At 34.1% G+C, this 27,206-nt stretch overlaps 1 protein-coding gene across 3 annotated transcripts in view; it reads left to right on the top strand.

Moving 5' to 3' along the window:
* KCNT2 (potassium sodium-activated channel subfamily T member 2) overlaps positions 1 to 27,206 on the top strand; it is a gene marked incomplete at both ends in the record, with an annotated part of 353,426 nt that overhangs the window by 161,927 nt on the left and 164,293 nt on the right. For all 3 annotated transcript variants that reach the window (XM_079727058.1, XM_079727057.1, XM_079727056.1), the window contains 4 exons: positions 18,681 to 18,861; positions 20,071 to 20,235; positions 21,999 to 22,135; positions 25,829 to 25,892. In XM_079727058.1, the coding sequence (XP_079583184.1) occupies positions 18,681 to 18,861; positions 20,071 to 20,235; positions 21,999 to 22,135; positions 25,829 to 25,892 (547 nt within the window). The remainder of the gene's footprint in view (positions 1 to 18,680; positions 18,862 to 20,070; positions 20,236 to 21,998; positions 22,136 to 25,828; positions 25,893 to 27,206) is intronic.

Genomic DNA, 27,206 nt, shown 5'->3' with positions numbered 1-27,206 from the left:
TGGATTCATCCTGTATAGGACTCTCTGTGCCTCCTGGACTTTGTTAACTATTTCCTTTCCCATATTAAAGAAGTTTTCAACTATAATCTCTTCATATATTTTCTCAGTTCCTTTCTTTTTCTCTTCTTCTTCTGGGCTCCCTATAATTTGAATGTTGGTGCATTTAATGTTGTCCCAGTGGTCTCTGAGACTGTCCTCAGGTTTTTTCATTCTTTTTTCTTTATTCTTCTCTGCAGTAGTTATTTCCACTATTTTATCTTCCAGGTAACTTATCCATTCTTCTGTCTCAGTTATTCTGTTATTGATTCTGACTTTGCTTCCTTTTAGAGAATTTTAAATTTCATTTATTGTGTTGTTCATCATTGTTTGTTTGCTCTTTAATTCTTCTAGATCCTTGTTAAATGTTTCTTTTATTTTCTCCATTCTATTTCCAAGATTTTGGATCACCTTCACTATTATTACTCTGAATTATTTTTCAGGTAGACTGCCTATTTCCTCTTCATTTGTTTGTTCTGGTGGCTTTTTACCTTGCTCCTTCATCTGCTGTATATTTCTCTGTCTTCCCATTTTGCTTAACTTACTGTGTTTGGGGTCTCCTTTCTGCAGGCTGCAGGTTCGTAGTTCCCAGTGTTTTTGGTGTCTGCTCCCAGTAGCTAAGGTTGGTTCAATGAGTTTTGTAGGCTTTCTGGTGGAGGGTACTGGTGCCTGTGTTCTGGTGGATGAGGCTGGATATTGTCTTTCTGGTGGGCAGGAACATGTATCAAAATGTTTTATAGGTTTTCATTTCAGATGGTTAAAGATAGAATGTAGTAAAATGATTGATGTTATATGAGTCTTTTCCTCTTCATCTTACCTACGTGGAAGATATTGTATACAAATTTGTCATTCTAGAAAGACAACATAGCTTAGTCAAATTTCATCTTATTTGGGACATTCACCCTAGGTAATTAGTAACTAAATAAATCATTAGTTATTTAGTTCATGGGTTATAAATTTGGTTTCCTTTTGGTTCGGGAAGGATTTAGAACCTACAAGTTAAATTAACAAATTGCTTTGAGGCAATTGGTTTCCTTTCTAATTATTCTCTCAAACAAAAGCATGTCTAATTTCACAGTTTTATTAAAGAAAGCTTGTGTTATTTAATCTCTACAAAGTTGTGGGTAGGGGAAAAGAAACATTGTTATATTCCTGGTGTTCCTTCTTAAGAGTATAGATAGCCTTGGTCAAGTGTTGGACTCTTTTCTCCCTGAGATGCTGCCTCTCAAAAGAAAGGAGTTGGACTAGATCAGTTGTTCTCAATCCAGTGTGCCATGGTACCCTGGGTGTCCCAGAACTTTCCCAGCAGGGTCATTGAAGTTATATCATTCTATGACATTCATAATTACTAAGAATGAGGATAAATTCTATTAAGATGATGTCTGTTAAATGAAATTTTGAGCTGAATGAGTCTCATGATGAGTAAAAAGTAAAGGAAATGCCATATTTATTGTATATGTTTGACCCTAAAAATGCTATTGTTTTGCTTAGTGAATTTCTTTTGGATGCCAAAAAATAAAAAAATCAAAGAGTTTTGTGAATGGTAATACCTTAATTGCAATATTAATCCCTAGCTTAATCTCTTTGAGTGTATATAATCTGATATGAGAAAGCTGGTACAAATTTTTAAAAAATTGAAGCCATTGGAGCAAAATGTGCTTTAGGTAAATATTAATGCAAACCACATTTCCAGTAAATTTCTTTAGTTTAGAATGTGTCATTGACCTCCTGAAACTGCTCTTTGAACAAATATTATCTATCAGGAAAACAGTTGTAATTTCCAGTGAAAACGAAAAATAATTATTTACCTAGCAGACAATTCTACATAGGTAGTGATATATTTGGCATTAGCTTAGAAGCAGTAAATACACCATGAATTAGTCGAATGCTCAAATGAGCCAGTCAGATACTTCTCACGAGTGTTCTGACTCACATATAGAAATATTTTATATTACAGAGTTTTCCGAAATATTAGCTTTCATAGAGTCTATGACATGGTTATAGGTTCACCTCACTGTCTCTTAGGGGAGATTTTTCAATTGCTTTTAAGCAGAGATTATGTGTTATGACTGTAAAAGTGTTATCAGTATGACAGAGCTTTTCTGTTAATGAACATGATAACAATATTACATTTTAAAAATTGGGTTCAAGTAAATTATTACATAAAAGTAAGAGTCACTTTTGCTATGGGAGTAATTCCCACTCCTTACAATATAAAATAACATGTGAGGGTCTATGTTTTCTTTTATTTCTAATGGCTAATTAAATTTGGATCATTTCAGATAGAATAAAATAAGACTTGTTTTGTGCCTTACTTGATTTCCAGAAACTGTTGACTAGTGGCTGAATATTTGGGATTGGTCTTGTTATGTGACTGTAACTAGCAAGACACTCCTGTGGGAACATGTTAAATGAGTATAAATCAGCCTAAATTAGATTATATTTATTTGGCACTGTTACATATCTCATATATGCAGAAACATATGACTTAGTGTTTATCTTACTAGCTTCTTGATAGTAAAATAGAAATCAAATATTTCTGAAAAGTAAGTAAATCAAATATTTTCTGAAAAGATTCTGGATGTATACATATTTTATTTTTATAAACCTATCTTTAAATATATAACGGGAATTAATGGTGTGTAAAACTAATATTTTATTGGTTATACACTTCACTTTTGAGAACTGAAAAAGATAATTTAAAAAAAATCAAGCAAAAAAATAGTAAATTGCAGAGAGGCAAGAGCTCAAACCTAGAAAAAACTTTAGGACTGAATTTAGTAACCATTATTTCCTCTGCTCACAGATAGAACTTCACTTGGGTGATTTGCATGGGCAGTGTCTTAAAGGTAATTTGTCAGCCTGGAGACTGAGAGTCTAGTGTAAATGTTACTGCTTGGAGCAGTAGTAACCACTCAGAGTATCAGCAGACTTTATTAATGAGCTCGACACTATTTGATTTGATCACATCATTCATTCTTTTGCTTAAAATTCTTCATTCGTGCTTTTGGAGTCTTTAGTATAGTATAAATTCTTCGGTGTTGTATAGAAAGCAATTTACAATTTTTCCTGTCTTACATCACTGACGTTATCTTCCCTAATTTGTCTTAGTCTGAAGGCTATACTGTAGGCAATTGCACTATAGCAATGCTTTTCACAGTTGAGGTTTTTATGCAAGATTCCATTTTATGTTCTTTGCAACCAGTAGAATTTACTTTGAACTGTTCATGACTTGATTGTGAAGTTTTCCTATCAAGAATACCTTCTTTTTTCTCTTTTAAAGTAAACTTATGGTTAGAAATAAAAAGTGTAAAGAAGAAAGAAGAATAGATATCATACTTTATGTTTGTTTTTGAAATTTAAGCCTTAAAAATGAGGAAAAAAGGAAATATGATCCTTAGAGCTATTGACTTTATTCTGTTATTCTATTATTAGAAATGGAGCAAAAATATATTTGAAGGAATCTCTGATATCACAGTAGGACTCAGAAAGCCAGCGTAAGTCATTGACTTTAATATTTCCAATATTTTAATATTAAATATTATTTAATATTTCCCAATATTAAAGTCAGAAAAATTTACATGACGAATAACTTACATGTACATGGGGGTTATGAGAATGCATTGGGCATGTGAGACACACATACATGCACCCCATATGTGCGTTCACAGATACACTCTCTTTTTATGTCTTCATTCTCTTCTATAACATTTCATTAAATGATGTGTTTTCTCAGCAGTCAGTGCTCAGCCTTTTTATTTTTATTTTTCTTCTAGGAATGTATCATATATTTTAGTTATATTTTCTGTAATCCCATAAATATCACATAGATACCACAGAACAGCATGGTATACGTGTGTCCAGACAAGTTAAAATCTAGGGATGTTTAAGAAGTGTGTGAAGGATTCTCATCAGGGACTCATTGTCAGGTATCAAGAGTTTAAAGCATCAATATCTGTGTCAGAATTTTTACAAATTAACATAAAGAGAATTAAAAATAGTTTTCTAGACATATAGTTGGCAAGAAAGTGTTTTTTGGTTATTTCTGCCCCTGCATAACTGGACTATAAGAATTTGGTGAGCACAGCAGCCTAACCCTTTATGGAAGTTGCGCCTTAGGTCTAGAGACCCTTTCAAACCTGTTCCTACTTACGAGCATTTTGTCATCTGATCCCACAGACCATTAGCAGAAACTGCCCTCAGTACATTTTCAGGTTTTCTTTGGTATGATCATTTCTTTCAATGTATTTGTTGTTATGCACAGAAAGACAAGAGAACAGGAAGCTCTTGGATCTTGCAGAACAGGGATTCGTGTGTGTTTGATGTGGCAGAATTCAGTCTATGACTTGTTCTCATTGTGTAATGATTGGCAGCAAGGTTGTTAGGGAAAGATTCTGACACCACAACTTTTCCTCTTTTCATTGGAGGTTACAAATGTGCAACAGAAAGAACCTAATAATGGTGACCAAATTGTCTTGGTCCAGTGTCTATGGTTTTAATTATGTCCTTTATAGTTAGCCGTTTCTGTGCCATTTCCTCTTTAGATTCCTCAAATGAAATATGTTCAAAAGCAAACTTATGCTATTTCTTCCCCCAAAGTGTCTGTAAGTCTGAAATAGCAGCTACTGTCCATTTTTTGGACAGTCCCAAAGAATGGAGTCATTCGTCACACCTCCTGTTCTGTTACACAGTACATGATAAAACAAATCCCATACACTTTACCTCCAAAATATCCTGCAAATCTTTCCACTTCTGTCCCTCTCAGTCTCATCTAAACTGTCATAACCTCTTTATGGCAACAGCCCTATAACTGGTTTTCCTGTTGTCCACTCTGGTTCCCTTCCAAACCATTCATCTCGTGGCCACCGCAGTGAGCGCTGGGAAATGTAAATACAATTGTGTCACCACTTGCTTAATGCTTGTTAAATTTTCCATGTGTTGTGGGATGAATACAAAACTCCTTAATAAGTTCTAAATTTCCTGCACCATCGGGGTTTCCCCCCATCTTTTCTTTCTCATCTCACATCCTTGATCTTTCTTCTGCTCAGAAGCTCTGCTTTTTATCCCCCTGCTTCCTCTTTCAGATTAACCACCCCCTCCTTCCTAAAATGCTCTGCCTTCTCTGCAGACTAAGGAGAGACTCACCTTTTTATGTAAACATCACTTTTTTATTGAATCCTGACTCTCCTGAGTAGGTTGGATTCCATTATTATAGGAAACCATATCACCGGAGGGCTCTCCTTTGTTATTTGTATATATTTACATTAGTCATCATTTTCCATCTCTTCCACTGCACTCTAACTCCCATTGAGGAAGTAGTCTTGCAAGTTTTTCTATACCATTTTCTCCCCCAGGACCTGGTACTGAGACCAACACTTAGTAACACTCACTAAACAGGAGAACAAATAAATGTAAAAACTTTTCAAGTGCATATGGTCTACAACACAGTGGAAATGAAATTACAAGCCTTTATTGAAGCTTCAGGAGAGAAAAATCCTAAAAGTTTTCCAGAAAGCAAGGAGTAGAAAATGTTTCCCTTATTAACAAGAATATAAGATGATTAAGTATCACATCTTTATTTACTGTCTTATCCATGCTATTTTGTTTTAAAGTATGAACATAATTTTAATAGCTTTCTGCTAGTGATACAGTTCCCCATTTTTTCCAGTAAGGGTTTAATCTCTGAATTTTGGAGTCTCCTAAAGTGAGATTTTCAAGAACAACATCCTGATTTTACTTGATTCTTGCCTATACCATGTTATTTATTACCTTTAACCATAATGATTTTGTCTCCTTGTTTTCACTTAGTTTAATCTGTTTAATCATCTTTCTTATCCCACTACCTTGTTTCTTTATTTGCCTACTTCCTTCACAATTTATAGTAGAAACTACATTTTACATTGACACACAGTACCTATTTTTTAAATAAATAATTATGGATGAATATGAATACATGCTCAACATATAACCTGAGGAACATAGAAAAAAACACTACGTGATTATAAGTTCCATCTTTTCTACCATGAACAAAAAAAATCCTACTTCCATCTGTGTGCAATATACTAGTAATGGCCTATAGGTTGATGAGCCTATGAGTAATTTACATCGACTATTGAGTAGATGCTTTTATTTTGTTTAGGTCATTATTGATGAAAAGAGGAAATGTAATAAACTGAAATTTAATGTAATTTTGTGAAAATAAATGTATTCTGTAGGACTGGTAAGGGACAATGTAGAATCTCCTTAATTGAAATATTTAATATAAGAAAGAACACTTACCATTTTGTTATGGTTGATGTAGCGTATAGCCTTACATAATTTCTAACCCATACCCTGGTGATCCTTCTTTCACTAAGTGAGTGAAAGAGAAAAAAAGTAGATTTTAAATATATAAATTAAGATGTTAGCATTTGTAAATGGAAGAGTATTTAGTGAAAGTGAGACATAAGAAATAAATACTTTACATTAGCCTTTATTTTTTCCTAAGTTAAACTAGAAATTAAATGTGTGGTATAATATATATCATCACTTTATATATTTAGTATAAAATGGAGCCTAATCCTTTTTTAATTAATGTGATTATGATTTTTGCATGTGTTTGAATACTTAAAAAAATTATCCTAAGATTTAACACTATTTCAGTTAACAAAAAAGGAGAATTTATAATTTTTTTAATGAGATAAAATTTGGAGTCTTGTTTTTCATATAACATGCTCAATTTGGCGATCCACATCTAAACAATTACAGTGCTTATGAAAATATTTGTCCTATTCTCTTAGCTTCTTTGTGAGCAGGAAGAGAGGACTCTTCTATGTATATCCAGCACTCAGTACGGCTGCTGTGGGCCTGTATTTATAAACTGTCCTTTGTCATATGAGCTCAAAGTTCAGTTTTGTAGGAAGTCAGTAAAGACCAAGGAATTATGATGAGGCATATTGATTTTTGTGGATCTATGGAAGGAATGGTAGGTCATTCCAAAATGCATATTTATGGGTTTTTAAATAGTATTAAATTGAGATTAAGGGTAGAGATGGAACGCCTTTAAAATGTTGCATTTTAAAATTATATCTTTTGATCTCAATTAAAAAGACAAAAAACAAAACAGAACAAAAAACTCCAGGGACGGAATGTTTCATTGTTAAACTTCCTCAAGGAACAGTAAATCCAGGGTGGTGTAATTCAGGACATGGACAAAGGTACAAAGTTACCCAAATCATTTAATGATTAAGCTAAACAGTTATTCTAAAATACTCAGAGCACAAATTATGGGCTGATGTTCTCATATTTTAGTTCATAAAACCCTCCTACTTCAAGATACTCTATCAAAAGTAAGAACTTTGGCAGATATGTTTGATTAATCCTATGAAAAGTATTCTATTCTCAGAGATTCATGATCAACATTAACTCATTAAAGGGATCTGAAAAATCCTTTGCTAGATAAAATATACTTAACTCAGAGTTGCCAGATGTATTTGACTGTAGACCCTTATGTCTGGTCAGCAAACTGGCTTTTCAGGGAACATGGGTTGGGATATAAAACTGTAACTCAAGATCACTTTAAAAAGATAGATATAAAAATCCTATAGTAATAAATTGCCAAACTCACATCAAAAGTGCATTTACATTAAGGACAAAAGCAAACAAAACACAATACCAAACAAGCAAAAGGGTATGTACTAAATATTACTACCTCATGGATAGAAAGAGGTGGAATGATATTAATTCTTATTTATATCTTCGTTATTTGTCTTGTAATAACAAGTGCATATTACTGTTTTTTTGGAATTGAAAATATTAGAACTGTAAAAAAATTACCATCAGGTAAGATTTACCCAAGGAGTATAGGTATGGCTTCTAATAGGTATATATTAATAAATTACTTTATTATAATGAATTGGACATAATATTTTACAGGAATGATAAATTCAACATATCCCAAAATAAAATAATTTATATCCCTCTCCATCTGCAAATTTTTTCCTACTGTTTCTTTTCTTATGCCAATATTATCTGTTGCCTTTATTCCTTGATATCTATAGGTCATGTTGAAAAACAACAAATATTGGTTGAAAACCAAAGAAAACATTGTATCATTCATGGGCTGTGTTTGTTTATATGGTTCCAGTCATATAGTCAGTCTTTGTCCTTATTGATTGTGGAAGTATTGGATGATATGAAATTTCGAGGACATTTCTCTGTTTCTGGTGCATGTTTGTGGTAATCAAGTTCTGAGTTGGTATTTAAAGACATATTTGACTAGTTGGCATTTCGTCCTCCAATCTGCATAGTTTAAATGCATGTCCACTTGATTTAAAAAAAAAAAAAACTTTCCAAAGTGCTTGCTATAAAATTCCTCAAGGGTTTTTATTCTGTGACAATGATCTTTAAAATAGACATTGTCACAAGTGAGTATTCATATAAAACAAAATTTCATTAAGGCAGAAATGGCTATGTGGAAGACTTTTGAAATTCCAGTTTAAGCCCAGTATTGTGAATACTGACCACAATTATGAAAAAAAAATAAAAAGACGTGAATGGCAGGAATACTCTGCTTCTCAAAATGCATAGAATTTCAAAAACTAGGTATATTTAATCTTCATAAGATAGAAAATTCATAAGTTGTATAAAGTTAAATACATATTTAAATGATAGCCTTGAGTATGGGTTAATATGTTAAATTATGTAAAAAGAGAAAATTGTACTTTTTTCAAAATATTATGATTTTAACATTTAAATCTTAAAATATTACCATATAATGATATGCTTATCATTATATAGTGAATTTTAAAAATAGATACATATATAATATACATATGTACAGTCTTTTATATAATCACAATAGAAATTATTTCATTTAAGCAATCTCAGGGATAAGTAGTCCTTTTTTAAAATAAGTATTCCTTTTTAAAACAAGTCACTAGCCTGATATTGACATTTTGGCCCAGAAATAACACCTAACTTTTTTTTTTTCCCTTACTGCATTACCAAGAATTAGTTGTCTCTTTCTGTAAATGACGACAGTGAACCCTCCAAAGGTCAACTAATATCAGCATGACCATCTTTCTAAATAGTTAAAGATTATAGGTTTAGCTTGCAAATTGCCTAACTCTTCTTTTTAGAGCCCTCCACACTTGCCCATGTTTCCACTTCCCCTAGCAGTTAAGGGTTACAGGGCGGAGAAAAGATTGGACACGATTACAGATATTCATTAATCCATGGGTGGTTTTCTGCTGCTAACAACTCTGTTAGCTAACCCACAGCAAAGAGAACAGACAGGCTGTTCTCTCATTGCCCTTCTCTTCCTCCACAGTCCCTGACTCTCTTGCTAATAGTACATTTAGCTTTTTGTCAAGTGGAGAGGGCTTTTTAACACTTATGTGGAGATATTGGATCCTTATATTTGACTCATTTTTGTGTTTCTTTTTATTTTATGCTGGGGCTGTCATATAAATAACAAAATTACTAATGAATTCATTGAAGGTTCTTAGGTGTCAGGCATTTCACTGAGCATTAGACCACTTAATTCTCATAATAACCAAATGAAGAAGTTAACATGATTACATTTACTTTTCAGTTGAGGAGCATGATATTTAAAAAGCTTAAGTAGTTTCCCTATGTTAGTATTAATCAAGTTATGAATTAAATGTTTGATTATTAATTTATGGTGTTATTGCTAGTAGTAATTAGTGTTATAAAATTGAGGGCAAAATCATTCACTTTAGATTTTAGAAACTGTTTTTGTGTAGACTAAGATGTCATGTATCTGCATCTCTAACATACAGCTCAGTGCCTGGCACTAGTAAACCATCAATAAGTGTATTTGTATCAATAAACATGACTTACCTTTATGATATTAGCTCACACGTTTTCCATTTTAAACATTTGATTAAAATATTATAGCACTTACTGGTTTTATAGAAATCATTTTTAAATTTAAAATTGATAGGTATTTTTACAGTAGAGAAATTATAAGAAAAATATATTCATTTGCAACTTCCCATTTCAAAGTCACTCACTACAAGTGAATCTGAGTAACTTGTATGTACATTAAAGAAAGAAAAATGCAAGTAGAACATGGTGTGATATTGGTTTATTTTTATATCTTAAATTGTAGTAAATTATTTAATTTCAAATGTTTAGGCAGAGGATACATGATAATAAACAAAAATTTGGTTACAATTAGGTATCCATTAAAATTAAGCATTTAAGTGACCTTTTTTTTCTTAAATATTATGGCCCAGTCACAAAACAACATTAAATTTGATTACTAGAAAATTTGAAGGTAACAGAGTATTTACTAATATCCACCAGCATGATTATTTATTTTTTAATTCTATATTATTAAATCCCACTGCTACTTTCATTTCAGCATATAATTTGAATGGTTTACCTTGGGCTTTGACTGACTGAACAGATGTATCTCTTTTATAAGGAGGCAAAATAGGATATTTTGATTATGAATGTGCTGTATTTGAGCATATTCTTGGATTTAGTTTATCAGAAAATCTGTGCCATCATTAAAAGCACTTCTGGGTACAGAGACAAAATAATAATTAACTGAACTTCATCAATTATGATCAGGGAGAAGAGGCAGTTTTCATTTAATAATGGCTCGAAAGACATCTGTGAATTAAATAAGATAACAATCTATATTAAAATGGATTATAATCACTGAATAGCTTCAAAACCTTATACAGCACATTGTAGCATTCACACTGCTAGGAAAAATAGCTAACGTATAAATGAAATATTAATATTTATGCATAGAAAAATAAAAGGATATTTCAATGCTAAAACTGTCTTAGCCTCCAGAATTATATAATAAAGTAACAGTAAACTATCTGTGTATCTATCTCTCCTGAAAGTGCACTTTTTACGTTCCTTCATATTGTTTAGAAAGATAATTTATATGAACAATATTAAAATATTTTTACTTGAATGATTGACATAGAAGAGTAATATAAGTTTTCATATTTCTTTAAAACATTCCTAGTTGTGTCACCTATAACCAAAATGGTATGTAATAAGTTGGCAGATATTCTTAACATTCTCCACGTGTTGCCTGTAGATGCTCTATAACTAGTATCAGAAAGTGATGCTGTGTCCATATAATGTGATCAGAGTAGTCTGGTCTCTGCCTTTTTATTAAGCTTCCCCACGTGTTAGTATTTACTTTTGTAAAATAAAAACATGCAACAAGAAATTTTCAAAATACTTTTAAAATCTAATTTTTATAATTCTAGAGGAGGTTTGAAAGAATTTTTTGTTTAAATAATGTGAAGATCCTATCTTAGAATTTGATGTTAGTGCAAATTCTGCAGAATTCCCTTCTAAACTCTTTCTACCCTTCAAATAATGTGATTCTTTACATAAATACAAGAGAACATATGGGAAATAGTTGCAGAAGTTCATGTAAAGTGAATCCGAACAACGAAGTCAAGATCATAAAGTTATTGTAGGCAAATCTCTCTCTAATGTTTGAGAGTAATTTTTTTCTTCCATAAAACATAAGCTGGATACTTTTGTTATTATGATAGCTATGTAACTAACCTGATTGACTGAACTTAGTATTAATGTATGCAAGATTCACTCACTAACATGAATGGGATTTTGGGTAAAACTTTTGATTAGTAAATCGTGAAATATAGTCAGTTTAATTCAGTAATTCAAACTGCTTTTAAATATGTTAGTGACAGAAAGTTTAGAATGTTAACAAGACTAAATAAATACAAGTTTTATATTTGAATATTAAATTTGATTTTATAAAAAGACAAATTTTTAGTTATACAATTTGCTTGCCTATTATCCAAGCAGAATGGGTTTCAATAAGTAAGTCAATGCATTTTAAATTTCCAAATTTTGTATTTATCATATTAAGTAGTGCTAACTAAACAAATGGTGGGGTTACAAAAGTGAATTACTAAGGGAAATAAAACCTAATTTACTTGTTTATAAGTACTCGAATATTTCAAAAGTTGGTGGGAAAATCATTTGCCTCTTTTGACAAAGAAGTATTTAGCCTTGCCTCTTAGTTGTATTAGATTCCACCATTAAGGCAGTGGTGAGATAAACTTTTTTTATGTGCTCTTTCTTTAATGAATTGTATTTAGTTTATATCTAAACAGGCTAAATAGCTAGGTGATTTAAATGTGGGCAACAGAGATCTGTGTATTTTACATTCAGACCCTCATTCATTCAGGAAATATTAATACACATCATTATGTTCTTGGCAGTAATATAGGTGCTCAGGCAACATAGATGAAGAAACCACGTGACTCTGTCCTAATAGACTCCATTCTTATAGAGGTTTATGGACAATGGGCATCAAACCCAGAAAATGACTAAAACTATTATATATATATTTTAATGATGCAGGATAAGAAAGACTTGGAGTACATATGATAGTCAGGATAGAAGTAAAGACTTGAAGGATGTGAGGAGATAACCATGACAATATCTCGGCAATAGGGTCCAGCCAGAGAGAGCAGTCCATGACAAGACCCTGAGTCTGGACCATGCCTGTCATGTTGGTCAGAAAGCAAGAATGCCAGTGAAGCTCGGGCAGAGCAAACCACAGGGAGGATAGTAGAAAATTAGTCCAGAAAGCATAGGGAAGGGTCGGATAGAGGAGTGCGCTGGAGACAAATGAACGATTGTTAGCTTTTAGTCTAAGAGAAATAAGGAGCCCTCTCAGGGCTTTAAGTAGAGAAATAGCATGGCTTGACTCATGTTGTCATAGGGCAGCTCTGGCTGATGGGTTGACTATAAGCTGTTGGAAAAAGGGTGGGGATGTTTACTGCAGTGGAGGGAAGAGAAACTGATGGCAGGGATCATTGTGGTGGCAGTATAAATGGTGAGTAGTGATTGTGGAGTCTGGTTATATTTTGAAGTTAGAAGCAGTGGAGTTTGCTAAAAGATTGGATATGGGTTGTTATAAAAAAAGAAAAAAAAAAGTTCCCGATGTTTCCGGGATTTTGGCTCAAGAAAGCTCTATTTGCCACCATCCGATGATGAAGAGTTTGGGAGGAGCAAATTTAGAGAGGAAGTTTAGGATTCCATTTGGACACGTTAACTTTGAGATGTCGATTAGAAATAAAGGGAAGGCATTGAGAGGAGCTGGTTGATGCTTGACTGCAGTGAGGCTGAGTGGCTGCAGGACAGTGAATTCGGGGTGATCTCGGAAGATGAGGTCAGAGAAGAGCCAGGTGTTTGGGATTTTATTCTGAATGTGAAAGAAGGGCATTGAGAGTTATAAACAGAGAGGGAACAAGATTTGACCTATAATTTAAAAGGATTATTGTGTTCCTGGGCTACATATTTAAGTATCCTCTGCCTCATTTTCTCTTGGGAAGAAGGAACAAAAGTCATTTATTTATTACAAAAATATTTATTGACTTAGAAGATCATATGTTGACATCAATGTTTTAAAACCTGTAGTGACATTGTTACTCATGAACCTAAGCAGTGACGCATTTAATGAGCCCCTAAGAGAACCCAGCAGATGAGCCTATTCAAAATCAGAGGAAAACTCTAAAAGTAATTCAGTGTATTCATCTTTATTAGTCTTTTTTTAAAAAGTTGATTTTGCTTTTGTATAATTATACCAAACATGCAACAACTGTTTCATTTTCTTATCATTTTAGAGGTCTTCATTTTCATATCAATTTAGAGAGCATTAAGGTATACCAAGTCCTTTAAGTGTAAGTGTAATATTAACAAATAAGTGAAAGGCTCACATGATTTTCCCAGGTCAAGTAAATGGAATGTTACATAAGGGTTATAAAAAATGATTGTAAGTATAGATTTAACTACAACCATATCAAGGAAATTAAATACCTTGTAATATGGTTTATTCAGCAAAATTTATGAAGATTTACATAGGTTGTGATAGGTATTATCATTTATACAGTTTGGTAGATGGAAAGCATAGCCATAATATTTTGTGGTTCCTCTCATGAAGAGATGGAGTCTGTTTCCACACACCTTCAACCTGGAATGATCTTGTGACTTTCTTTGGCAAGTAGAATGGGCAGATCAAAGCTAGGTCTTCAGAGGGCTTGCAGCTGCCATGCCAAAAAGGAAGCTGGTTGAGTTGATTGGAGGCTGAGAGTCTCATGGAGAGAAACTAGGCGCCACAGCCAACAAGGAACCCTGACCATAGACCCCAATGGTGGGACCATCCTAGGCCTTCAATTCAGCCAGGCTTCTAGCTGAACACAGCTGCAGGTGCGAGCCCAAGAAAACCAGAGGAGCTTCCCACTGAACCATGTGAGATGATAAATTGTTACTTTTTTGTTTTGTTTTGTTTTGTTTTGTTTTGTTTGCGGTACGCCGGCTTCTCACTGCTGTGGCCTCTCCCGTTGCGGAGCACAGGCTCCGGACGCGCAGGCTCAGCGGCCATGGCTCACGGGCCCAGCCGCTCCGCGGCATGTGGGATCTTCCCAGACCAGGGCACGAACCCGCGTCCCCTGCATCGGCAGGCGGACTCGCAACCACTGCGCCACCAGGGAAGCCCAAATTGTTACTTTTTTAAACCACTAAGTTTGGGGGAGTTTGTTATTCTGTAATAAAAAACTGAATCATGCATGAACTATTTTTTGGAGTTTGTTTGTATATATGATTTGAGCAGGGTTTAATTAAGTGTTCTTTTGTTCATTTAGCAGTTAGTTACTGGATAGCTGCTATGCACTTTGTTCTAAGTGTTGTAGGAAAATTATAAAGTATAAATACTGTCATCGAGGTTGATAATAGTTGAGTAGGGTTGATAAATATTTAACACTAAATATATATATATATATATACATATTTGTAAATGTGTAGCTATCTAAGACATGAACTCATATACTTTAGAAATTCATCAGAAACACTGTAGCTTGGGATACAAAGAAGTCTTCATGAGGGAGGTCATATTTGAGCTAGGGTTTCAAAAAATGGGAATTCTTGTAGGTATTGGAGAAAGAGGATTTTCAGTTGAAAGAAACAGATTGGGCAAAATGTATACATTGGGGCATGGGTTATATATATTATGATAAGCAAACTGTCCAAATAACAAGTAAAGGGGAGATAAGTGAGAGAAACATTGAAGAAAAAACAGGTTAGATCCAGGTTTTGAATTCTAGTTAATTCTTTTTTCTTACAAAGCTTTGCAAAGATTTATCAAATGATTATTAATTAGTTCTGCTACTTTTTCACCTTATTTTCACCTTATTTCACTTTACTAGAGGCACCTTATTTTATTTCATTTTTATTTTATAAATTTATTTTATTTATTTAGTTTTGGCTGGGTTGGCTCTCCGTTGCTGCGTGTGGGTTTTCTCTCACTGCGGTGAGCAGGGCCACTCTTTGTTGCTGTGGGCGGGCTTCTCGTTGCGGTGGCTTCTTTTGTTGTGGAGCACGGGCTCTAGGCGCTCTGGCTTCAGTAGTTGTGGCACGTGGGCTCAGTAGTTGTGGCTCGCGGGCTTAATTGGTCTGCAGCATGTAGGATCTTCCCAGACCAGGGCTTGAACCCATGTCCCCTGCATTGGCAGGTGGATTCTTAACCACTGCACCACCAGGGAAGCCCCTGGATTCTAGTTAATCCTATATGCACCACGTATCTATTGCTAAATAGCAAGCCACTGCCAAACCCAAAACTTCGTAGTTTCTCACAGTTCTGTGATGGGTGCCTGGGGCAGTTTTTCTGCTGTTCTCACCTGTGATTACTCTTTCGGCTTCAGTCACATGACAGCTTCACAGGTGCTGGTGAGTCCAAGACGGCGTCTCTCTGCAGTGCAGCTGTTTGTGCTGGCTGGCAGCTGGGACATCCTTGTTTTCCTCTGCATGGCCCCTCATCCTCCAGTTGACTATATGGGGCTGCTGCACAGCACCATAAGTGAGAACAAGAACTTCAGTGTCTTCAGAACTTCCAAGACCTGGAAGTCTTGGTCTTACACTTCCAAGAAAGTTAGAACAAGAGCTTCATTGTCCCCTAAGGTCTAGGCTTATACAACTCACACAGCATCACTTCCACAATACCCTATTGGTCAAAACAAGTCAATAGGCCAGCTTAAATTCAAGGTCAAGGAGAGACAGATTGTACACCTTAGTGGGAAGTACAGCAATATCATGTTGCAAAGGAGAATGAACATAAGAATTGATTTATTGGCAGCTATTATAATAATATGTCACACCACAAATTAGAAAGTGTTCTTCAACAGTGAGAATCCAGTTGCTTTTTTGAACCTGAGATTGATATATCCAAGCTGTGTTTAAAGAATAGGAATATGGCCTTTATGAGTGGGTCACATTAAAAGAAGGACAAACTGAAGACCAGGAAGCGAAGCAGGAGATTTTTTCTTGTAGTTCTGGTCATGGTAACACATGTCTGAATTAGGAAATGTACATTTTATCTATAAACAGAGATTTGCTTTTAATGTGTAGTTATGCAAAATATAGTAAGCCCTTCAGTAACATTTGAATTCTTAAAAGTATATAAATTATATTTTTCCTCATTCTATTTCCTACTGAAGTGTAAAAGTGATGTGAAGTTGTTTACATTCTCAAATATAAATTATTTTAAATAAAGTAAAAAACATATTCCACAGAAAGGTCTATTGTTATCAAACAGCTGTTCTCTTTGGTTGTATGAAGGCTCCATCTGAATAGTCTTAGAATTAGCTTGGCTGGTATATTGCATAGAGGCAGCTGATAAAATAAACTGACATGAGTCAACTATTATGACCTGGCAGGCAGCTTGCACAAAATTTCTGAACATAGAACAAATGAAATTTTACTGAAATGTTCTGGAGACCTGCAGTTAAGAAATCAGAAAAAGAACAGAACAGTTCCTGCCTCAGAAGAAAAATGATGACACATACCCTACTGTTTCTCTTCTGTCCCTTGGTTTATCTACCTTTGTGCCTACCCACCTTCTGAACTATCCAGTGGCTTATACTCTGCCTTAAAAAGATTTAAGATAATTGAATATTTATGAATTGTAACTTAGACAAATACATAGATATCTTAAAAGGCTGGAAAAGGAATTTCTGTCGTTTAAACATTGAATAGCACATCTTCTTGGTCATCATAATCAAGCTGTGTCTGCTTGTTCTGTATAGAAGTTACAAAGAGTATCCAGAAGCATACAGGGATTTTTTATGACAGCTTTATAAGGGTATAATTTACATACCATAAAATTCATTCACGTTAAGTGTAAAAGTCAATCATTTTTAGTATATTTACAAAGCTCTGCAATCATCACCACAGTCCAGTTTTAGAACATTTTCATCACCCCATTCCTACCATCAGCCCCAAGCAACCATTAATATGCTTTCTGTGTCTTTTCTGGACATTTCATATAAAAAGAATCATACAATATGTAGTCTTTTACATCGGGCTTCTTTCACTCTTTTTTTGGCTTGTTCATATTTTAACATGCGTCAATACTAGATTCCTTTTTATTGCCGATTTTTATGTTGCAAATCTCATTTCCCTCCAACATTGCACATATATGCATGTTTCGTAGCCTTACTTTTTTTTAGCTAGTAGCAGTGCTATTTCTAATGCTATTTTAACAATTCTACTTTGGGAACATCTTATAACAATTTCTATGCTGTTCCCTTACTTTCATATCATCAATAACTTTGTACAGATAATCGATCTACTTAGAGACTCATTTTTAGGGGCACCTTGCAATGGTTAACTCCTCAAGCCTTTCCTGTATACAGTTGTCCCTTTGTATCCACAAGTTCCACATTTATGGATTCAACTAATCACAGATTGAAAATATTTGGGAAAAAATTTCTGGAAAGTTCCAAAAAACAAAACTTGAATTTGCCGCATACAAGCAACTATTTACATAGACTTTGCAACTTATTTATAGCTATTTTTATAGCATTTACATTGTATTAGGTACTATAAGTAATCTAGAGATGATTTAAAGTATACAGAATGATGTGCATAGGTTATATGCAAATATCAATACTATGCCATTTTATACAAGGGACTTGAGCATCTGTGGATTTTGGTATCTGTGGGGATCCTGGAACCAGACCCCAGGGGATACTGAAGGATGGCTGTGTATGGAACACACACACACGGAATATATACACGTATATCTATACCACATATATATACTGAAAAACGTCTCTCTGTTAAAAAAAAAAGACTACTGACTATTGCTATTTTCTTTTGATTTTTTTAATTTATTTTTTTATACAGCAGGTTCTTATTAGTTATCTATTTCAAACATATTAGTGTATATATGTCAGTCCCAATCTCCCAATTCATCCCACCACCACCCTCTGACAATTGCTATTTTGATGGGGAATAGATCTAGTGAATTCTGGTGTCTATGTTTCCTTGATATGCATTCAAAATGTTTGTGTAAGTCACCGATGAAATTCAGTCAATTTATTTTACATGCTATTCAGATATACTTTGTGATATTTTGGCTACAATTTTTGGCTACTAATGAAAATAAGACTATATCTGTTTGATGTAGAAAAAAAAGCTTAAAAATTATATTTCCTCAACCAACATATTGTTCAATATAAGATCCTATTAAGTGGCTTTATGAAATGCACTTTGGTTTTCAAGAGAGTCATGATGAGAAGCAGTGTGCCTAATTTGAAAGTTTTAATTGTAATACACATGTGTTTCTTTAGCATTTGTGGAATCCAACATCTGGAACGAATAGGAAAGAAGCTGAATCTCTTCGACTCCCTTTATTTCTGCATTGTGACGTTTTCTACTGTGGGCTTTGGGGATGTCACTCCAGAAACATGGTCGTCCAAGCTTTTTGTTGTTGCCATGATCTGTGTTGCTCTCGTGGTTCTCCCCATACAGGTAAACACAACCATGTTAAATTTTATAGGAACCTGCAAAGTCTTATGAAATCAAATCTTCCACATTTAATAAAAATTGCATGGTGGCTTGTTAATCTAACAATAATATATTAACACCTGCTATTATTCCATCCAATTAATTACAATTGTATCAAAAATGCCTTTTTTGCATTGTATTAGAAACATTGAGTTTTTTTTTCCCTCCAGTCACTATTGATAGCTCACGTTTCATTTCAATTCTTCAAGGTGCTTTCTTTCAAATGTAGAATATTTATGTTAATTATAGGATTGTAGGATAGTATATTTTTAAATTATAGAATGATAGCTCAAGGAAATATACTTGCAAAGTGTTGATTTCTCTTGATTCTTGAAAATACATCTAAAAGCCATGTGTTGTAATGAATAAAAATTGTTTCCATATGATGGTCAACTAAAACAAAATCTGAAGATGACACATAGCTATCATGTAGCATTTTGGAGAATGGATAAGGAGATAGCAAAGGGACAGAGATATAAAATGAGACTAAAGATACATAGAGGCAATCTTCAACTTTTTCCTACAATGAACTCTGGGTGTCCATGGGTGGGCAGGTCAGAAACAGGATGTGGCCAATACAAATCAAACTTGCATGTTCCATTACAGAACCATTGGCCACAGTGTATTGAAATATACTTTACATAGGTATAAAAATGATCTTCCCATTCCTATCCAATCATACATGTCATCCTTAATGACACCCCTCCCCTATACACTCCACAACCCTTAGATACCAACTACTAAATAACTAAAATGTGACCTTTCATTTGTGGTAAGGGTATCTCCCCTTGCAGGAGATGTGGGCTGAAGTTGATATAAGAATGTGGGAGAAAAAAAGTGAGGCTTTTCTCTTTGACTCAGTGCATGACATATATAGCTGCATACCCTACTGGACAGAACAGAGGCACGGGCCTCTTAGTGCCCTGCTATGATACAATAGGAAAATCATATTACTGTGTTTCCTGAAGACCTGAAGGCCCTGGGAGGCATTAGCAAGCTCTGCAGCCATCCTGTGAAGAGCCTCTTATTGAAGGGAACACTGATCCTTTGCATCTCAAAGACTTTCATCTAAGAAATTGAGCATACTTAGTAAACAACAGATGTATTGCATTTAATTTTATTTTTATTGTTATGTCCCGTGTCTTTCATTCACATGTGGAAAATGCATTACAGTTTGAACAGCTAGCCTATTTGTGGATGGAGAGACAAAAGTCAGGTGGAAACTATAGTCGACACAGAGCACAGACTGAAAAGCACGTTGTTCTGTGTGTCAGCTCACTGAAGATTGACTTACTCATGGACTTTCTGAATGAATTCTATGCTCATCCAAGACTCCAGGTACCTTTAAACAGATCATACCTACTAACATTGTCAAAGTCAGTTAATCATGGTACAGCCTGTGTTCTGGAGGATTTTTATTTATACACTCAAATTTAGAAAGAGAAAATGAAGAACTACAAATATAACCAGGAACATAGAAAAAATGCTGGAGGAATACACAGTATGTTAAGTTTCCTTCTGTATCTATACTGAAAGACAGATGGAATTATGTTACTGCTACAAAGAAAGGTTTTCTTTGATTAAAATGATTGTTTTTTTTTCTCCCTTGGGTAATGCATAAATGATATTTTTATGAAACATTGAAATTTAACATAAAATATAATAAAACAATGAAAGAATCATTTCAATATCATCTGCTTACTTGAATATTTCAGAAATTTATCAAGTGTTGCTGATAGAAATGTGGAAGTCTGGAAGTTTCATTTTTCCTTTTGTTTCCTGGAGTGAAAGTAGGTCTTATTTATAGTAACAAAAAATGACCAAAATTTGGGAAATAACTTGCTGATTGAGATGATAAATTCAGAAAAAATCTCTTCTTCTGTCTATGCAGACAAACTCCTCAGATACTTCTTCCACTTGCCATGGTTCTGGGTCAGTGTAGACTTAGGTCATCTCCTTTGCTGCTCAAGGCACTTAATCTAGTCCAAACAGCAAAGAGCTACTTGAATTTCTTGTGTTTTCCCAATAAATTTGTGGCAAGAGTTTGGATAAGCCTGAGATCAAGACAGTGCTGAGTACATCAATTATCTCTCCCTTAAAGAGATTTTTTTCTCGAATATTTTAGAGAACTTTTAAAATACTATTTTTTGGATTAAAAAATTAATTTAGAAGTGATACTAATATAATATATTCTTCTGTTTTTGCATAAATTATTTTTCCTTTTTTGCAGGAATTCCATATTTAATGGTTAGGTTTTTTATTATTCACATTAAATAATTTCAGATGCTTATTAAAACCCACAAAGAAAATCTATTTGGGGGAAAATTCGATCCTTCCAAATTTTGATCCCTAGTAATTTATTTTGTCTAATATCAATATGGAGAATTCTTAGAACTCCAAAAATTCCTATTAGATATATATTAAAGTGCTAAAATGGTGAATATTTACCAGAGAATTTGAATTCTTATAGATAAATTATTTTAAATTCTTATAGATTTTAAATTCTTACAGATTGTTTTTTATTTTCTCCAAAAGACCATTATTTTGAAATATTTTGATCTCAAACTTTTAAATTTAAGTTACTTTGTCAGTATTATCAATATTTTTGTGAATCTTTTTCCATTCAGATATTCATCAGAATATTTTCAATATTATCAGTTCATAATAATATTACCAAATGATACAAATCACTATCACAGTTTTTATTCTAAAAGTAACAATTCGAAGTATGTATTGATCCTTAGGACTTCTGGCTGGTATGCAATTTATCTTTTAGAATCAGCCTGAAGTCGTAACTGAAAACTTCATAGACTGGAAAATCTGTGCTGAGTATAAGCAGCGATTACCTTCCCTTCCTGGTACTAATAAAATTGAAAAAGTTCAGGATTAATATATTGACTTATGAGATGTGTATATGTCTGTTATGTTTATTACTGAATCATTTTATTTGACACTAGGTTTTAAATCAAACTTTTATTTGTTAGTAAGAGTTAATTTCTACTTTATCATATTTTGAAATGTTCTTAGATATTCTATTTACCTACGTAGTATAAAACAAAGCATTATTGTCTCTAACCCATGGCCCCCTTTGTTTTGAGTAGGATTATTATGTGGTGATTTTGTGTCCTACTGAAATGGATGTGCAGGTCCGAAGGGTCCTACAGATTCCGATGTGGTCACAAAGAGTCATCTACCTTCAAGGTTCAGCCCTTAAAGATCAGGATCTGTTGCGAGCAAAGTGAGTATATCTCTTCAGTATTTTCCATCTTGTAGTGTTTAATATCTTTTCTCTCCTCCAAATTTTAGCAGTTTTCAGTGTTGCAAGATGTGTATTTGAATACAGGCTTTTGCTTTCGTCCCACTGCTGGTCAAATCGGAAGGTTAAAATTATAAAATCCGCGTATTTGCTCCTCTTTCTCAGGGCAGGGATGTTCAGCAGACTGCGTCCACACAACACGGTGAGAAGTGTGGTGTCGTGTAATTATCTCAGGCTAATGGGAGGTGAGCTGAGTTATCCAGACTCAAGGAGACTCATCTCCAAATCCCTGGATACTGTTTTTATTCCACAGATAAAAAGCTTGGGCTAAACATTGTGTGAGATGCCAAAGCAGTTCGCGTCAGGGTTTAAATTTAAGGAGCTTGTATCATATACTGGGCAGGTAACACTTATGTTGCCCGGTGTCTGAGATGAACGAGTCCTTGGGGACTGGAAGAATCAGAAAGGTGACAGGGGTCTTAGTTTCTCTCTTCTTGTTGTGTAGATGCCAGCCCACCCAGCTTAAAGGTGACATAGTCTTACACATTTGTCACAGGTCATGAGGGTCATTTCAGGGGGCAGAGTGAGAGGATGGTTGGTTAGACTGTAGACACTGGGGAATCAGGGCATCTGCAAAACAGCATCCTTAGTTTCAGAAGCCAGAAGTGTTCCTTAGTGCAGGTAGCTTTGCTCAATGTTTTCTCTTATTTTACAAGTTTTAAACATATCTTCATGTTTATCCTTGAGTTGTCCTACAAACTCTTTTAGGTTTAAAAGTATCTTCCCTCAATTTCATAAGTGTTTTTTTCTTTGTTGTTGTTTTGGTTTTTTTCCAGATCACTTGAGTATGTGTGTTAGTTTGTGTGTTGGTGCATGTTCTCCATGTGTTTGTTCTGCGTTTCTTTATGCATGTTCTCTGTGTGTTTGTGTTTGTGTGTGTATGGGGGAGGGTGTGTGTGGGTGACGGAAAAGAACAGAAGAAAATTTCCAAACTCCTTTTTGCTGCTTACTCCTGCAAAAGATGACTAGATAGCTCATAACAGGAACTCTGACATTAGTTTTGATTTATATATAATAGTTCAGTTTAACTGAGATTTTTCCAAAGATTTAATAACTTCTGAAACAAAAAAGTCAGTAGAAACTGTCAGGATATAATGAATGGTACATAATTGGAAAACTAAGCTTCTTTGAGAATATATTGGATGGGCCAAAAAGTGCCTTCAGTTTTTTAAGTAAAAATAAAAGACACATTTTTCATTTTCACCAAGAACTTTATTGAACGACGTATTCACCTTTTTGTTCCACTACCTTCTGCCATTTTTCAGGCAACTTTAAATTCCATTTTCCCAAAACTTTTTTATCTTTTTGAGCAAAGAACTGTTCCAGGTGCCTTTTACAGTCTTCCAGGAAATTGAAATTTTCCCATTAAGAGAATTTTTAAAGACTGAAATAAATGGAAATCCGAAGGGGTAATGTCTGGAATACGGTGAACAAATCATAACTTCCCAGACAACCTGTAACTGTTTTTGCCTGGTCATCAAAGAAACATGAGGTCTTGCGTTATCCTGATGGAAGATTATGCATTTTATATTCACTAATTCTGGACGCTTTTCATCGAGTGCCGCTTTCAGTTGGTCTAATTGGGAGCAGTACTTGTTGGAATTAATTGTTTGGTTTTCTGTAAGGAGCTCATAATAGAAGATTCCCTTCCAATCACACCATATACACAGCATCACCTACTTTGGATGAAGACCAACCTTTGGTGTGGTTGGTGGTGCTTCATTTCACTTACCCCATGATCTCTTCCATTCCACATTGTTGTACAGTGTCCACTTTTTTTGCCCATCACAGTTTGTTTTAAAAATGGAACATTTTCATAACGTTTCAGTAGAGAATCACATGTGGAAACATGGTCAAGAAGGTTTTTTTGCTTAACTTATGTGGAACCCAAGCATCAAAGCGATTCTCATAACTAAGCTGGTGCAGATGACTTTCAAAGCTTGATTTGGTTATGTCGGCTATCTCCCGCATGGTATAATGTTGATTCTCAGTTATTGTTTCAATTTGATCCTTATCAACTTCAACTGGTCTACCCGACTGTGGAACATCATCCAGCAAGAAATCTCCAGCACGAAACTTCACAAACCACTTTTGACACGTTCAATCAGTCGCAGCACCTTCTCCATACTAGAGCCATCTTACCCAAAAGACAGAACAAACCTTTTGACCCACCCAATATTAGTATTTGTTGTGGATTACATACTTCATATACGTTGTCACTATACATGACAGTTCTAGAATAAGTCAGATTCTCCCAGTACCTCAAGTAAAACACAGGTGTATGCTATTTGTTATCTATACTCATTATTTGGGAACTGTAAAGAAATAGTTGCTTAGACAGTAACATAACTTGGATCTTTATATTCATCTGCATAGATAATCAATATGCTTAATTTATTATAATGAGTTAAGTTCTTCATAGGGTAAAAATGAGTCATGCACATATTATGGTCAGTATGAATTTCTGTGATAAATGAAGTCTTTTGACTACCTAATAAATTAATCTAAGCCATTAGGATTAGCTATTAGTATATTAGCTCGATACTACCTAGGATTAACACATTCATTTAGTATTAATAGTGTTAATAATGGTTTCTTAGCAAAATCAGTCACATTTGTAAGAAGCATTCCTCCATAAGAATAAAAAAGAAAAGTGTGGATGAGTGAGAGGTAGCAGGGTGGTAATTCTCAGAAAGCTGAATTAAGAAAGAAGGCACCATTTCTATGTTCATTTCTTATCCTATGTCACATGAAAATTTGGGATTTAATGTTAACTAATACATTCTTCAGTACAATTCCCCATGCAAGAAACAAAGAGTAGGATTCTCCAAACCAGTTCCAAAGGTCAGTTGTATGAGTTTTGAATTGCTTTGTTGAAGATGACGTTTAGAAAATGTTATACAATGCTCATAGTGTCTTAATAACCATGACTACTTCACATTTTTCCAGAACTGTTTGGTTTGGTCGAATTCCATGGATTTTTCATAGAAAATATTTTGGGGAAAAATTCTTTTATCATAATGAACCAGAAAGATAAATAATTCCTTATTTTGAAAATACACAGTTTTATGTTTTTAGAACATTACTTATCAAGCACTGAAGCGTAATTACTGTTTATCAGTACATTTAAGAAATATAGAACTTTAGCATGAAAGGAAAGGGTTTGGAACAGTTGATGATTCATCTCCAGGAAATATAAATGTACAGTAGAATTTGGCTTACAAATACTAGGCAGCTTTGTTTCCTCTCTCTTAGTTTTGTTGACATACTGAAGCCAAAATGTAATCCATCTAAACTAAAGGCTAATACAACTCCCTCAATTTACATGAAGTATATATATGAAAAAAATATATAATGATAAAAGATAAAATAAAATTTGACTCTTTTTTAACGTCTGTCATTATAAGCTGTTGAGTTATATAGCCAATCTACAACAATTATTTTGTTTACAGTCAAATATAGTCAAGATTGTAGAAATACTACTTTCATTTAAACCTAAGGATGTCCATAGTTTACACGTACTTTATATGCACTAGAATTCTATTTTGCAGATAATGAATAGATATGCACAGATATGTCAGTGTGTGATTATTTTATTTTTCCATCTGCATTTAGGATGGATGATGCTGAGGCCTGTTTTATTCTGAGCAGCCGTTGTGAAGTAGATAGGACATCCTCTGTAAGTTTCTAAAATGTCTTTTTGTAAATTGTTCTTTTTTCCTTAGAAGATTTTAAATTTATTTATTTTTTAATCTGCCAACATTAAGTATTGATGACCTTAAAATTTTACTAAACGGAAGTAAATATCTCTAAACTATCTTGCCAAAATATAAGAATAGTTGCATCATTGACTGTATCAACGAAAGTATTCTTGAAGTAGTTATCACTAATCCCTGGGTTTTCAGTTGATCAAAATGAAATGAGTCATATATAAACAGAACTAGATCATTTTTAATTAAATATATCCTATGCTATGTGATTTTGTTCAAATGATCTCAATTTCCTCAACTTAAAAACAAGGCAGATGGATCAGGCAGTCTGCATAAAATCAGTTGGAGAGTTTCTAAAAAAATATGCATTTGTGAAAGTTCTATTCAGGATATGCAGGGTGGGGATTGGGAAGCTGTGTATTTTTAAAAGATCTCCAGGTGATTTTGAAGCACCTCCCAATTTGGAAATCTCTGGCTTATATGATCTCCATGATACATTTTTTAGGTCTAAAGTTCTATAAACTCATAATTAAATTAAATCTTATAATTTACCAAATTGTAACTTCTATTTTTTAAATGCATTTAAATTTTATTACTTTTAAAAAGTGCTTTATTATTCTATGTTGAGGATGTACTGTTAACTCCTGTGTTTCTAAGCCAGTAAGTTCATCGGTAGTCATAACTGTGGTACACAGACAGATGAGAACCTTGGTGGCTTCTGTAGTGATTGGGGAAAAAGCAAAATATGTCTGGGTCTTTTAGGGACATGATTTGCACTTTTCTGAAGCATCTAATAGGTGTGCTCTGGTACATTACTTTAGAATTGCAAGTCCTGACTGTGACAGGCTTTGTGTTGTTCTCACTCTAATTTAACTAAAATTTTTACTCATTTTTAAACGAGCTTACTCATCCTTCATTTGAAGAGGACTATTATGTGTTGAATTGTGTCCCTCAAAAACTCGTGTGTTGAAGTCCAAACCTCCAGTACCTCATAATGTGAACTTACTTGGCGATAAGGTCTTAATAGAGATAATCAACTTATAATGAGTTTATTAGAGTGGGTCTTAGTCCCATATGAGCTGTGTCCTTGTAAAAAAGGGAAATGTGGTGACAGAGAGATAACAGGGAGAATGCCACATGCACATTAAGACAGTCTTCTCTAAGCCAGGAGAGAGGCCTGGGACACACACTCCCTTCACAGCCCTCAGGAGGAACCAATCTTACCAACACCTTGATTTTGGACTCTGGCCTCCAGGATGATGCGACAATAAATTTTCGTTAAG

The sequence above is a fragment of the Hyperoodon ampullatus genome, assembly GCF_949752795.1.
Source record: "Hyperoodon ampullatus genome assembly, chromosome: 2".
Classification (NCBI taxonomy): domain Eukaryota; kingdom Metazoa; phylum Chordata; class Mammalia; order Artiodactyla; family Ziphiidae; genus Hyperoodon; species Hyperoodon ampullatus.
Note: the sequence above shows the minus strand (reverse complement) of the source record. Positions and strands in the feature narration are given on the sequence as shown.